The sequence below is a fragment of the Electrophorus electricus genome, chromosome 20 (genome assembly GCF_013358815.1).
Source record: "Electrophorus electricus isolate fEleEle1 chromosome 20, fEleEle1.pri, whole genome shotgun sequence".
Classification (NCBI taxonomy): domain Eukaryota; kingdom Metazoa; phylum Chordata; class Actinopteri; order Gymnotiformes; family Gymnotidae; genus Electrophorus; species Electrophorus electricus.
Genome location: NC_049554.1, coordinates 8,891,646 through 8,907,254, shown reverse-complemented (window position 1 = coordinate 8,907,254; position 15,609 = coordinate 8,891,646). Strand labels below are relative to the sequence as shown.

At 36.4% G+C, this 15,609-nt stretch overlaps 3 protein-coding genes across 6 annotated transcripts; 2 read left to right on the top strand and 1 right to left on the bottom strand.

The window, feature by feature from the left end:
- The first annotated feature begins 8 nt into the window (after positions 1 to 8).
- On the top strand, positions 9 to 8,626 carry si:ch73-267c23.10 (serine incorporator 1). Of its 3 annotated transcripts, none has more exons than XM_026996960.2 (11): positions 9 to 227; positions 892 to 999; positions 2,195 to 2,356; positions 2,637 to 2,830; positions 3,224 to 3,303; positions 3,591 to 3,728; positions 3,919 to 4,088; positions 4,275 to 4,365; positions 4,469 to 4,664; positions 5,496 to 5,726; positions 6,272 to 8,626. In XM_026996960.2, the coding sequence occupies exons 3-11, from the start codon at positions 2,291 to 2,293 to the stop codon at positions 6,408 to 6,410; spliced, it is 1,305 nt and encodes a 434-aa protein (XP_026852761.2). In that variant the 5' UTR covers positions 9 to 227; positions 892 to 999; positions 2,195 to 2,290; the 3' UTR covers positions 6,411 to 8,626. The 3 variants fall into 3 exon arrangements, with proteins under 3 accessions (XP_026852761.2, XP_026852762.2, XP_026852760.2); XM_026996961.2 differs by having other exon boundaries at positions 892 to 1,096; XM_026996959.2 differs by lacking the exon at positions 892 to 999.
- A 107-nt stretch (positions 8,627 to 8,733) lies between these two features.
- tp53rk (TP53 regulating kinase) lies at positions 8,734 to 10,493 on the bottom strand. Its single transcript, XM_035520213.1, has 2 exons — positions 10,238 to 10,493; positions 8,734 to 9,331 (listed from the first exon to the last, which is right to left on the bottom strand). The coding sequence occupies exons 1-2, from the start codon at positions 10,467 to 10,469 to the stop codon at positions 8,853 to 8,855; spliced, it is 711 nt and encodes a 236-aa protein (XP_035376106.1). The 5' UTR covers positions 10,470 to 10,493; the 3' UTR covers positions 8,734 to 8,852.
- On the top strand, positions 10,457 to 15,556 carry slc2a10 (solute carrier family 2 member 10). Of its 2 annotated transcripts, none has more exons than XM_035520212.1 (6): positions 10,457 to 10,508; positions 12,030 to 12,106; positions 12,559 to 13,752; positions 13,839 to 13,961; positions 14,061 to 14,196; positions 14,822 to 15,556. In XM_035520212.1, the coding sequence occupies exons 2-6, from the start codon at positions 12,103 to 12,105 to the stop codon at positions 14,913 to 14,915; spliced, it is 1,551 nt and encodes a 516-aa protein (XP_035376105.1). In that variant the 5' UTR covers positions 10,457 to 10,508; positions 12,030 to 12,102; the 3' UTR covers positions 14,916 to 15,556. The 2 variants fall into 2 exon arrangements, with proteins under 2 accessions (XP_035376105.1, XP_026857760.2); XM_027001959.2 differs by lacking the exon at positions 10,457 to 10,508 and adding an exon at positions 11,163 to 11,470.
- The last annotated feature ends 53 nt before the right edge of the window (positions 15,557 to 15,609 follow it).

Sequence of the window (15,609 nt, the reverse complement as noted above, 5' to 3'; positions counted from 1 at the left end):
AGCCAATTACAGAAAGCGAGGCAATTACGTTAGATCAGTGGGGGCAGGTATTCGATGGTTTAGAGAGTGAGAAATTGTTCGAGTTCATAGACCTTAAGGGAGAGCTTGGACAGTGTTGTATCTTTGCAAAAAGTCGCAGTAAATCCTGTACAAGGGGACTGTGAGTTGCTCGGAACTGTAGCTGGAATATGGGAGTTACCTTCGGAACACTTTTCGTGGCTCACTGGGTAGGTAATTTCGATTTCAGAAGTTTTGTTTTTTCAGTACCTCTTTCCAAAGACCTCTATATGACCATGCGTTTTATTATATACTTACACACACAAGTATATTTAGTATATGTGTGTGTGTGTGTGTGTGTGTGTGTGTGTGTGTGTATATATATATATATATATATATATATGTGTATATATATATGTATATGTGTATGTATTTGTATTTCTATTTTGTTGCAAACGTTTAGAAAGCCTAAATAATGCAACTATATTGTTCAACAAAGCGATGGCATAAATGAACGGTAACTGGTACTACTGAATCCATCTATTTTAAGTGTGTCACGGATATGTTTTGTGTGTGCGCGTGAAGAACACGTTAATACGGTTTTACTTAGTTATTATAGCCTACTATATTACCAGCGTTATGAATGAACAGTAAAACAAAGTGGACATAAGGAAAGATGTATACAAATATTTAGATGCTATATTTAAACACATGAAAGGTCAATCACTTCGAATTATCCGTCACTCTAGATCATTCTTAACTGGATTAGTGACATGTTTCCTGTGGCAGGTTGCATGCTAGTAAGTGGCGAATGATGGCCAGCAGCTAATATTACCGTGTTGTGTAAAGTAGGCTATAATTTGTATTTAGCAACTTGTTATATATATTTTCTAGCACTGCAGGAATGGGGAACTCCTGTCTGGGTACTCTCCAATAAAGTGTTTTATTCCAAGACTCATATGCGCCATATTTGCGAAAGCTGGTGAAGACAGTCTTTAACGGGTACGGAAAATTAAATTGAATAACAGAAACTAAATGACATTCATTCACTCATTTATTCAAAAGGACAGACTGTCGCTATCTTCCTGGACCTCGAAACGTAAGGTCATTTCTTTACTCCAAACCTTTCCACTTAAAGATGTTATTAAATTGTTTAGGCTACAACTGGTGTTCTTTTTCAATTTCAAAGCCACAGTGGATAAAGGGTGGAGAGACTAGACAAATTTTCAATATCTAGACTGTAAATATTAACCAGTAAAGAAGGAAACTTGTGAATCTATTCCTGAACAGCACCACATTTTCAAACATATTTATTATGTGCCGTACATCAATAGATATTGACAAACTGAATGGACTTCATACAAGTATCTTGAGCTTCCCGCAGGGTCTATTACATGGCTGCTGTAAGCCCAATAGATTAGCGACTCCGTTGCTTAACTGAAAGAAGGAATCTGAGCATTCTCAGGGTAAAGAAAACAAGTGGACTCAGATCAAAAGGGGTCTACATCAGATCTAGATCAGCTCATACATTACAAAAACTCACTGATCATACACAATCCTGTACACATTTTTCTTTTTTTTCTTTTTTTAGGTGCATAACAAGTGAGAACTTCACTTTCATTTTAGTAAAACTGGAACTGCAGGGATTCTGAGTTCAGATTTTGATCTGAATTATTGAACATTTCATTTTACAACAAATATTTCATACGCAAATATATTTATGCAGAAAATTCCACATTTAAGTTAAGATCATGTTGGCCAGTATTAAAATGCAGGATTATTTGTGTATATTTTATAAAGTGCTGTGTTCTTTAGACATTTTAACGTTTTTACAACAATATAGCTTCACTGTATGAGGTATTTTAGTAATGGAATCCATCACTTTAAACATGCTCTGTTTCATGCTATATTCCTTATGCAGTTCATGAAAGCTGAAACATAAACACATGCATAGCATGTGACTGTGACTGTCCACTAAAAATGGAGAAATGCAGTTGGCTAGTCTGTTTTTGCTCTTTCATTAATGAACAGTAGTACTTGAATTTTTTCAACATTTCCGCATTAGTTCCATGCAATTAAAAGTAATTAGTAATACCATTTGAGTTTTTAAATGCTTTTTAAGGTGAAAATCTGTAGTGTATGTAGCATATTTTCCTTATCTTTAATTCTGTTATCTTTAATTCTCTGTTTTTTGAAGGCTCAGTGCCTGTGTGGCAGCGGACCATGCCTGGCTTGCAGATGCTGCCCACACATTAAGAACTCCATCGTGACACGTGTCATATATGCCTTCATTATGTTGGTGGGCACCATCGTTGCCTGTGTCATGTTGTCACCTGCCATTGAACATCAACTCAGAAGGGTACAGCAGTGGACCCTTTCAATTCATTTGTTGGTTTGCTTTAAAATATTTCAATGATTCATGTAAAAACAACATGATTGATGTCTGTAAACAAAACAACAAAAAGATATATATACAGCATTATTAAATCTAACCAAGATCACAAGTTGAATAGCAAGATTGTGTAAATTTAACTGCAAAATTGTCAGCTGTTCTATAATTCTATAAAGTTCTATCAAACCTTGACAACTCAGTTGAAGATTACATTGTAAATTAAATTTTAAACCCACACATTTACCAGATCCCAGGGTTTTGTGATGCTGGAGCTTGGCCCAATCTCCAAGCCATTCAAGCCAGTACTGCCTGTGATATATTTGTGGGCTACAAGGCTGTATATCGGGTCTGCTTTGGTATGGGTATGTGCTACATACCCTTGTCGCTGCTCATGATAAATGTGAAGAACAGCAGAGACCCCCGGGCTGCAATCCACAATGGGTAAATAACATTCCTTCAGTCCGACTGCAAAAGTTATTGGGTTTTTACAATGGCTGTGATGTTCAAAATAAAAACTGAAAAATATTTGTACATCCCAAAAAGCTATTTATTTGATTTATTAATAAGCCATACAAGTATTTTACCATTCTCTGTTACCACTTCTGTTAAGAGGACCTTACTTCCTATACCAGAACATATATGCTATCTAAATACCAGAAAGGGGTGCTACTTATTATTCACCTTGGGTTATTTGCTACTGAATAATTGTATACAACTATGGGTCATTGAAAATACCTAAAAAGCTTTGGGGTATATTTGAACTGTGTTCTTGCAAAAAAAGGTTTTTATATTGGCCTTTAATCTGACATTTTCACAATATCAACTCTCTTTCAGCTTCTGGTTTTTCAAAATTGCTGCCATTATTGCTGTCACAGTTGGTGCTTTTTACATTCCAGAGGGGCCTTTTACCCAAAGTATGAACATCTTTTAGTGAAATAGTTTTTTTTCCCCATGCATTTAATATTAGATAATGTTACTGTTCATGAGAAAAATGTCTAGAATATGGACATAATCCAGATTTTGATATATTTGAGAGATCTACACTTAAAAAAAACAAAACAATAAGTTAACAAAAAAGTATGTGTAAGGAAACAAAAGCTGAATTTACACCAGGAAATATAAAATTATGTGCACGGAAAATGTAGTTGCATGGTGCAAGACATGATCTTGATATGATCTTATTTTTTTTGGCCCTGCACAGCTTGGTTTATTGTTGGCATATGTGGAGCATTTTGTTTCATTCTAATCCAGCTGGTTCTTCTTGTGGACTTTGCACACTCATGGAACGAGTCTTGGTATTATAAGATGGCGAATGAGAGCTCAAGACGCTGGTGTTGTGGTAAGTATACCTTGTTGTAGGAATAAAACCAAGTTTTAATTTTTTCCAAATATGAAATTTGCTTTGGTTGCTGAGTGTATTGCTCAAATGTAACAATTTCAACATTTTAAAACTTAAAGAAAATGTACAGTTAAATGACTAGATTTGTAAATAAGATCAATAATTTTTAGATGTTTCTCTGTTTTCCTAGCCTTGCTGGCTGTAACAGGACTAAACTACACCCTGTCTTTTGCTGCCATTGTCCTCATGTTCCTTATCTACACTCAGCCAAAAGAATGTGCTCTCAACAGGTTCTTCATCAGCTTCAACATGTTACTGTGCATCATAGCTTCAGTTGTCTCTGTGCTGCCCAAAGTACAGGTGTGTACTTTTATTGGCTAAACTGATTGCTCAGTATACGTTACAGTACCTTACAAATATAGTAAGTCTGCTATGGACAAATAATATTAAAGCGTTTAGTAGTTTTTGTAGTATAATTTGTTATGATCCACAGTTTACAATTTGTTTCACCACAGTTTGCATGACATTTTTAATTCTGATATGTAGGAACATCATGAAACATCTGGGCTTCTCCAGTCCTCACTCATAACCTTGTATACCATGTATCTGACCTGGTCAGCTGTGACCAATGAACCAGGTATTGCAATGAACACCTTCACCAAGCTCAAGCTTATCTTGTCTTTATAAGGCTTTGAATGACATTGTTTTTGTTTCAACTGCTTGACCCAAACTCGCCTCAGACCACATGTGCAACCCCAGCCTTCTTAGCATCTTCCAGCAGATCACCATCCCTACATCCAGCCCACTGGAGAACCAGACTGCTGTGACCATCAATAAAGCAGAAGAGCTTGAGCTCTCATCCTTGTACTTGCAGTGGTGGGATGTACAGAAAATTGTTGGACTGGCCATATCTGTCTTGTGCATTTTATACTCAAGGTATGGTGTAGACATCATCACATTCCTAATTGTAGCCTACAATATGGGAGTATATGTGAAAACATCTCTCTGTTTCATTAGTAATCGTTCCTCGGAAAATTTTGCAGTGTCCCATTGTCCAAAAAGATCCAGTGTCTGGTTCTCAAGTTCAGTAGTAAATTCCCTAGAGAATTTTTCTTTTTTTCCATTGACAAGGAGAATGTCCCATCAACAAAATAATTTCAGTACGAAGTATGTTTCCTCACTAAAAATTCCCAAAATGCACCATAAAAATCAGGATAAAAGGCATCATGGTTCCCTACTGGAAACAGCTGCAAGTTTGTGTTTATTATTCACTATGGCTGAATTTTAAACTTATGTTTAATTCTGGGCTTTATTATTTACATATCTGAGCCTTCTTGGCTAACTCTTAAAAAAAAAAAAAAAAAAAAAAAAAAATGTTATAACAGCCTTCATAGGTAGCTAGCCAGCTACGTAGTGTTACTAGTCATCATGTAATTTAAAGGTTTAAGACAGCACACTCTACGTGTCACAATAGTCCTTTGTATCGGAGACCTAGCCCACATTCATATTCACTATGAACCTAATTACTACATATAGAAATAGTGAGTAAATAAAGACACAGCCATGTTTACCTTTCAAACAGAAACTTAGGGACTTAGCCTTGAAAAATGTGGACAATGCAATTTTCCTTGCCTGGGAGAAAGTAACTGAAATATTTGAAATCATCTGAGTGGAACTACTCGATTACAAGAATGTAGAGTTGGTATAAAAACGCATTGGTCATAACAGTGACACAGCTGACATGCTGTATGTTTATCTTCCTGGCAGTATACGCACATCTAGCACCAGTCAGGTAAATAAACTAATGCTGGCATCTACAAATACTGTCACCCTGGGCGACAGTAATGTAGGAAGTACGATGGAGATGGAGGAAGCCTCCACGACAAAGTATGTGCAAGACAATGAAAGAGACAGTGTCCAGTATAACTACTCCTTCTATCACTTCATGCTCTTCCTTGCTTCATTGTACATCATGATGACGCTCACAAATTGGCACAGGTAAGTGACTGCTCAGTGTGATCACAGGACCTTTCACAAAAAACGTACTAGAATCCTAATTTGACTGCATTTCATGATCTTGGTTTTTAAAATTGTGCGTAGAACTGTTTTTAACGCACAGAATTTTAAATGAACTCAGTTCTCTAAGCTATCTTTACTAATCACTAAAATACCTCTGTTAATGTATATACATCTGTATGTATCTTTAACTAGCTGAAGGTAAAAAAAAACCACACAAAAAAAAACAGACACTATTTGCATTATGTCAACATGTCAGCATAATAGCAAAATAGTATATTAAAAGTACGACAGAACACAAGAACGAGTCAATTCAATTTAATATGAGCATATGACTGGCTTTAATTTACAAAGAAAACTCTCCTTATGTTACTAATGCTTTGGCTATGATACTTAGTATTTTGTGCAGATACAATTATCTGCACTCCGTCTGTGGCTGAATATGCAATTACCCCAGTTAATACAGATGTGATTAATTTGCATTCTATTTTTAAACATCATGTTTAATCACGTTATTTTTGATACAGGCCTGATGCTGTGTATGATGCCACAACCAGCAAATGGCCAGCCGTGTGGGTAAAAATCTCATCCAGCTGGGTCTGTCTCACAATCTATGTCTGGACCCTAATTGCTCCCATGATATATACCAACAGGGATTTTACCTAAGATTGATTTCCTGGTCTAGAACCTTGCTTTGTTCTCACACACTCCTTTTTGACTTTACACTGGAAATATGTTATTAAACATAAAAATAAAGCTACTGTTGCTATTAGTAGAAACAAAAAATATTTAGTATATTTTTTGTACAATGTTTTATAGCACTGATACTATGGGATTGTGCATTTATTTTTAGTACACAGCACTCCATCAGTCTCACTGCCTAGCTACAAATTGGTGCCATCTCTGCACACAATTGTAAATGTAACAAAAATAAATCCTATATAAAAATTGGACTAAAAGAAAAATAACACAAATTCTCAGAATGGAAAGTGTATCTTGAGGTTTTTAGCGTTTTGCATCCAGAACTTACCTAAAAATGACATCCAATTTTAGAATTTTAAAGACTGTTGATTTCCCTTGCTTTTTGGTTACTTTGATAAATCACATCATTTCATACTTTGTGTACAAGTATTTGCAGCTTTTTATAATTAATAATCTGTTATATTTTAGTAATGTTCACTGAACTAAAATAGATTGAAAAATATATTTGATGACTTAGTTACATATTATACTTGATTATAATTTACAATATAATTGTAACAGATGTCTGCACTTGAAAAATGTAATCCAAGAAACTTTCTTTGTCTTATGTTCACATAAAAGTATATACTTATATATAAACAAAACATTGCAAAAAATTTATTTATTTAATTATTTTATTAAGTTGTAGAACTTGGCAACAACCATATGGATAATATTTATGACAGCCTTGTGTTACCTATTTAATTTGTGAATATGTTCTATTTTATGAAAGACAGTATTATTCCAGTTGTATTTGTATTTTCACAATTGCTGTGAAAGCCATTTTGTTACTTCATTTGTAAATCTATTTACTCTTCGGTAATGCATAACTGCTTCCATTCTTCATTGGTTCTCAACATATTTTTAACATTAGCAATAATTACTTGTTCTTCTGCACTTCTTATTGGTGTTCTGCTGTTGTGTGCCATGTGCAATAAACACCATTAAAAAAATAGCCAAGTTTTCATTTGTGTAAATACTTTTGACTGACAAAGTATCTAGACCAAATATTTAAATCTTTAAGGTTTATCCTATAGCAGGGTGAGGCATATTGACTTAGCTACTTGTATGATAAAAGCAGAGCCTGACAACGGCTCCCACCTAATACATGGGGGGAAAAAAAAAAACCTATCGCAGGACCACACAAGCCTGCCACCACATGCTACACATGCTCGCATAGCTACAAACAATATGTGACTACATATCAGCCATATTAAATTATATTGCAAGGCACTGTATGTAATGAGTGACATAGTGCCTCAGAATGGATAACTATTTATCTTTTGCGTATTTGAATAAGGAGAATTCAGTACATGGAACTGTCATACTCATACTGTCACCTTCAAATGTAAATTCCACATAAGCAAAGCAGTGTCAAAGCACAGATCAATTCCAAAAATCATAAAATGTTTGTCTCAAATGAATAAAAAAAATATTCGCATACTCATACATATATAGTTGGATGCCTAAACACTCATCTCTCAGGTTGATTCTATGTGAGCCATTGCGATGCCTCACTAAACAAGCCAATCAGAGCAGAACTCATCAATTATTCTTGAGTCCACAAAAACAAAAACAACAACAACAAAAACAGCTCACTTAATTCGAGACCCAAATCATTGGTTTTTAAATAGGTGTGTTGAACTGCATTAGGGCTTTTCTCCACCACCAAAGACACAGACATCAGACAGTATTTTAAAATACTGAATAAATGCATTCTGTGGCACCTTTAATTACAGACTTTAAGGATGCCATAGATTCATAAACCAGGTGTTTACTTTTGCTGTAGACAAAATCTGGTTACATCTTAATCTCACATGATGAAATTATTTGTTTGCATGAATAAATATCAAAATTATAATCTTAAATCAAAATAACCTAAAACAAACCTTAAAAAAAAAAAAGTCTGTCTGATTTTTTTTTTGGTAGAGTGATGAATGTTTTCAATGCCAAATTAAGTTACACGGCAAAACTAAGAGAGTAAAGCACAGTTACAGAAATAACAATACCTCCTTAACTTAAAGGCAGGGAGTCAGGCTACTCTGAAAACCCCTTCCACCTACTTAATATGTTGGCTACTTGCCTCTAGAATTTTTTGTATGCATTTTTGCATCATCCCAAAAGTGAATGCTTGTCCTGAAACACTTGTCCTGTCTACATGTCCTGAAGCACTAAATAAGGTAGAAGGAGAAAGATGCAGAATGTCCCTCACTACAACCAATGATATCTGATAGATCATATCCACAACTTAACATTCAGAAATCCTTTATTTACAAAAACCAATCCAAATGTTGGTATCAGAATCAACTGAAAATACTGGTTAAAACTGGTATTCAGGAACACAAATGTGCATTCACATATTTCCTTTTACCCCACCATAGACCTCTTTCGTCCTCTTAGCCTAACTTCATCCAGTTTCTTAATGACACTTGGAGCTTTTCTGGATGAAGCAGTATAGCTCTTTAGAAGTCTTTCAAACAGAGCCTCTGTATTAGGGTGTGTGCTGAGGAAAGCCTTCTCCAGGACATACATGTCAACTCCTTTGTCCTCAGACAAGGCAGAAATATAACTCAAGCCAAAGTCAATTAAAACCAATTTGACATCTTTGGCATCTTTTACCAGCAGCATATTGGAGGTGGTGAGGTCTCCATGGATCACATCTTCGTCGTGCATCTGTGCCAAGACTTGGCCAATCTTGTCAGCTAGGGCACAGAGTGATTTGATGTGATGTCCAGATGCCTGAGCTGATACAATGTGCTCCTTCACAGTTTTAGAGCCAGTGATGTCCTCCAAGAAAATGCAATGGGTGGTATAGTCAACAAAGTAAACGACCGGAGTATTGATACCTACAGCAAGGAAGATAAAGGAAATCATTGGCAATACAGCATATGTTCAACAAAACCTAAAAATGTCTACATTAAACGTATGGCTGCAAAATGTCACTGCTATTATGTAACGGCACACCTCCTGTAATGATGGGTAAGGTAAAACTGAAAAAGGCAATAAAGGATGAATGCTGGGTGCCATTTAGGATATGAAAGCTTGGCAGTACATCTGAAAACATAAAATCAAGAGGTTCTTCATTAGCTGTACAAAGTGCTTCTCTCTCTCTCTCTCTCTCTCATTATATATATATATATATATATATATATATATATATATAAAATTTACATGTAAATGACCTAACATTTTTATCTTTTCTGTTTGCCAAGATGGAACAGATACAATACACTAGCATAACCATAAAACCAAGAAAAAATTAATAATGCGCATTAACGGATGTCTCAAGATTTTGACACAAAATTTGTGCCTACGCCTATAGCAGATGCTTCTCTTACATACCATCACCCTCGCATGATCCAGTGTCAAAGGCCAAGCATATTTCAGTTATCCTTAAACATACATTTAACCACTAGCCATTCCACATAAACTATACTCACATCTTTCCAGTAAAACTATTAGTACTGCCTTTGATGTTTTGGTTTTTAATCACTAGTTCTAACATTTATTATCATTTACAGCGTACTTAAACTGTTTGCATAAGTCATACCAACAGCGACTGCCACATTCAAAAACGGAAACGATACTAGGCAACCTCTTGCTTTTGCCACGATTAAATGCAGTTTTTGCTGTTATTATTGTATACGTTTGTATATCGTGATACTTGGGCATATCCTTAACGACGCTGTCGTCATTTCGAGCAAGGTACAGCCATACTAGTGGAACCAAGCTAGCTTGTTAGCTCAACTGACCTGCTTTTCTACAGCGCAGTATTGACCGCACCTCCTGCGTGGTTCGGCGGCGCCTCAGTTTCTCATCTACCGCAGGGTGCCGGTACAACTTATGGAATCTTTCCTTGATGATTGCAGACTTCCCTAAAAACGTACCACGATATACGCGCGCTTCTGCACCCTGCTTAATCATGAGCGCTTTATGTAAATATTCGGAAAGATATCTGTTTTTAGCGGAGTCCATGTCGGCCATATCTTATTCTCTTCGTGGTTGCCCACAAACACGGTGAAGGTAACAGCACAGTAACAACAACAATTGTTTTCAACATAAAAGTCTCACATTAAAGGCATGTGTGAAAATCTCGTGGAAAATGTGATTTCGCTACGGTAATACTCTTTGCTCTAGTCTGACATTCACCCTAATTTTTAGTCCGTAACTGTGTTGATATGAGTTTAACTGTTCATGTGACAAAACGGAGTTTTTGTCTTTGCTGTGTGTGTATATATATATATATATATATATATATATATATATATATATATATATATATATATATATAAAATGTCCAAATTAAAAATGGCAAAAGGCCTAGATACTTTATAAATAAGCCTACCAAATAAATAATTGATTGTTCAATTTATGCGCAATCAACATTTTCCAAAACGGTGCATGCCAAAGTCTGGTAGCCTAATTCACCTGAGCGCTTGTTGAAGCAAAACTAACTGAAAACGCTGTTTCAATGTGGATATGTATCTACTCAATGTAGTAACCGCAGCCTGATCGCGTTTAAAAACTAAATTATCTACACATGAACAAAAATCAATAACAGCAGGCGTTGTGGTACTTTAGCGGACTAAAATGACGTATGCATAGCGAGTCCCCCAGTCCGCCCGGATTCCCCGCCGCCCCAGAAAAAAACTGTGAGAAGGCATTACTATGCAAAAAATCCTTTTGAAAGAAAATGTTAATTGAATGCATTTTCATTTAGTGCATGGCTATGCGCTTGTGTCGGCGCTTTTGTGATTGTAAAGCAGAAGTCTATTTCCTTGTTGCTGTTATTTGTTTATGAGGACCTCTGTATTTTGAGAATATTCTGCCACGTCGTTTGTAACTTCCTCGTCGCGAATTAAGATCCCGGTGTAATAACATTCCGTTCTGCGCAATGAGGGATGTCTAAAATGACGAAAAGATAAATGCTGGTGGAGAAGGACATTTTATAAGAACTCTTCTATAGTGTTGGGATTCTTCAAATGGTAAGAATATAACCTTAGCAGTTTTTTGGGGGAAGATACGGAATTTTGCTTAATAAAACGTTGTCTTCTACAGTAGGAATTTTGGTTTCAAATTATGGCGCTCTAAAAGAATTTGCTGAGTTGATCAGTGTAGCTCTTACGATCGACAAAGAAGTTAAACTAGTACGAAACTGCCTCGCAGACCTCGCAGCTAATCCGACAAATATTTGCCCATCAGACCTTTGAAATAAGATTACTACGACAAACCTGCGAAGTTCAGTAGATATATACAACTGTCAATTAGTGTTACTCCGACAGATTTAGAAGAACTCAGAATCGGAATCTGCTGTTTGTTTATGCTTAATTAGGCCAGGTACTGGCAACCTCAAATTGTTTTATCTAAAACCATTGAGAGTTGTCATGGTTACACGGTTGCATCAATGAACAGAGGGACTGGGAGGACGTCTGACACGGCTTTAAAGAAGTTTTAGGATTACGTTTTGCAAACATTATTAGCAGAGACTACGACGATTTTAGTTTTTGGTAAACCTGATATATTTTCGTTTGTTGCTTTTTGCAGGAATCATTTTCTCGGGTGAGAAAAACCCGTAGCCTTTTTAACCCAGCTTTGAAGATACAGAAAATAAAACAAAATGGGTAAGTCCTTTCAGCTTGATCTACAATTCAGTTTTTTTTTCTTTTCACACGTTGTAATGTCATTTTGTGCCCTTTGCTATATAAAATGAAATGAACATTAACTGTAATCCCAACCAGTTCAATAAAAGACAAACTGCATGGTAACCAATTTCCAGAAACAGTGCTTGATGGCCCTGCTTTTTATGTAAACTCAATTCCAAACAGAGGTTTAAATTTTCAGTTCACTGTTTGTAGACACAAATAATTGGAGGCGATTAATTGGACAATGTTCTTGTTAAAAAGATTGCAGTAACATAAATTTTTCATACAGATTAAATGTTGTGTTTGTTTGTGTTTTCAAAGTAGATAAATTGCCAGTAAAAAACAGAGTGATGACATCTGAGTTGTTTTGGAAAGAAGTATTAGATGTGTGAGGTAATACCAAACAACTCTTGACATCCTTTTCCCTCTAGGCCCTGCGCTGGTGCTTGCTACTGCTGTGTCCACACTTGGTGGCCTGGTCTTCGGCTATGAACTTGGAATAATCTCTGGTGCTTTGTTGCAGCTCCAAGCCTGGTTCCACTTGAGCTGTGTCCAGCAGGAGAGTGTGGTTGGTGCTCTTCTCATTGGAGCCATCTGTTCTTCTGTGATTGGTGGCTGGCTGATCGACCGCCGTGGCAGGAGAGCATCCATCTTGCTTAGTAACCTTCTGATCCTCGGAGGCAGCCTGGTCCTCAGCATGGGCAACTCCTTTGCAATGTTGGTTGCTGGCCGGACCGTGGTGGGCTTTGCCATATGCCTGTCTTCCATGTCCAGCTGCATTTTTGTCTCAGAGATGGTGGAGCCAAAACGCAGAGGTCTGATGGTCACACTGTATGAAGCTGGTGTTACAGCTGGGATCTTGCTGGCTTATGCAATCAACTATGTCTTTTCTGCTGCCCAAGAAGGATGGAGATACATGTTTGGGTTAGCTATTATCCCTTCTCTTGCTCAGCTGGTGTCTGTTTGGGTTTTGCGATCTCACCATGGCACAGTAGACAGACTTATAACAGAAACTCAAAGCCCAAGAGAGCAGTGTGACAGTGTTGAAGAAGGGACTTTGAACCAAGCTCAACTAGGCAAAAAACATTACACTGTCCTTCAGCTCTTTCACCACAAAGATAACATGTGCACTAGGACCATAATTGGCATTGGATTAGTGCTCTTCCAACAGTTCACAGGTCAGCCAAACATCCTCTTCTATACCTCCACCATCTTTCAGTCAGTGGGCTTTAAAAGCGATGCATCAGCTGCATTGGCCTCAGTTGGTCTTGGGATCGTTAAAGTAATAGCAACCACAGTTGCAATGCTCTGCGCAGATAAGGTTGGCCGAAGGCCACTTCTCATCAATGGTTGCCTAGTGATGGCTGTTGGTTTAATGCTTACTGGATTCCTAAACAGACACTCTCTATTTGATGCAGCAAGACAGTGTAGTTCTTCTGAGCTTCACCCAAATGGCACCATACTAGCTGTAAAATCCATGGAACTGCTGAAGATTAGGAACAATACCACCGATGCTGGACATTTAGATACTTCAACAGCTTCTCATGCTCTGGGGAAGTTTAACTGGCTTATTTTGATCAGCATGATGTCAGTTGTCAGTGCTTTCTCTGTGGGGTTTGGACCAAGTAAGTGGAATTTTGTTTGTACTGAATCCTTAAACAACACACATGGTTGTTATTTCTCTGAGTAAAACTTGTATTATGACTTACAGTGACCTGGCTTGTGCTAAGTGAAATTTTCCCAGCAGAAGTGAGAGGACGAGCATTTGCATTCACCAGCTGCTTCAACTGGATGGCCAACCTGATAGTAACCTTCTCTTTCTTGAATGTAATAGGTATTGGAAAAGTTTTGCATCAGGCTGTACTTGTAATATACCAGGCATGAATATATTGTTTTTTGTAGTTTGTGAGATTACTCATGTGTTCTCACTCAGATGTGATGGGCCTTTCTGGAACATTCTTTATCAATGGCATGATTGCACTGGCAGCTGCTGTTTTCATCCATGTCCTGCTACCAGAGACCAAGGGCAAATCTCTACAGGACATTAACAAGGAACTCTGTGAAAGACGGTTAGTTGAGATTACCATTTTTGAAAATATCATGGAAAACAGAGCCTTTCCTTTCAATAAGACAACTGCTAAACTAAAAAAAAACAAAACAACTAATATATAGTTATAGTATAGAGCCAACACAAGTTATATAAAAAAAACTGTTGAAAGAAGTAAATATGTCATGTTGAAAAGATAAATCATGATTGATCTGTGAATGTGTAAGGCTACAAAATTACCACTAGAGGGAAAAGTTGTCAGGTTGATTCAATTTGTTGGACCCTGCACTACAGCATGCATGTTAAATATAAATCAGGAAGGAGCAGATGCCATACTTTTTGAAATTAATTTTGGGACCTGTAGAGTTAACACTTTCACAAATTCGATCACACTGGTGTGATTACATCTGATCAGTTCCTGTGGAGGAGAAATCACACTAGTGTAATTAGAATGTTTAGAAATCTAAAATTTCAATATTGACAGTTCTGTTCAGTGATTTTTAAGAGGAAAAAAATTGTCATGGCATTATAGTAGTTACTTCTGAAAGGGTCAGTCTGGTTTAAGGTACTGTCACTTGTATAGTTACTTAAACATACGACAAAGCATCAACTACTTTTTATCATTTCTGATTTGTTTCTTTTTCTAGATTTCCTTGTAGGGAGGAATTCTACAGCAATTTCCAGAGAAGACACTTATCATCAGGATATCAAAGAGTGTCTTTGAGAAATTCATCAGTATGACATTTAAAGTCATCAGTGTTACAAGTCAATTAGTTCATTAGCAAATACCTGATTTATTACTGTAATAATTATTTTGTTGTAATGATGATCACTTATATTGCCCAATTTTTCAGATGGCTTTTGTTAGGAAAAAATGGCTTTTTACCATGTTGTGTATTGCATATGTACAAATAGCATTAGACACAGGATCAAAGAATTTTTAATTCATGGTTGAGTTCTAAGTGCCATGCTCTCTGTTTAAAATAACAGGAACATTCTTCCACCATTTAAAATTCTGATGTAACTGAACAGTAAGTATTCCAAGGAATACTGTGAGATCATCTTGTATTTCTGTGTACAGCAAGTGAATTTCTGAATGAAATAATGAGAAACAGTACAAGGACTGACTACCACAAAACACGTGGAATCCTCCATTCTGGATTTCCAAACCCAGGACCTGTCATATACAAAATATTTAAATGAACTTCCTTAGCCATGTAGTCCTAGATTATGATGATCTGCATCTGGAAAAGTAGCCTAGTCACAAATATAGCACTAATTTTTAATCATGATATTTAAATCAACACCCTTAATATTCACTGGACCAACCTGGCACAGGCTGTGATTAAACAAGCAAAAAAAAAAAAAAAAAAAAAAAAAAATAGACATTGTGAAATTTACTCTTGCAATAAATAAAACATTTATTTACACAAAT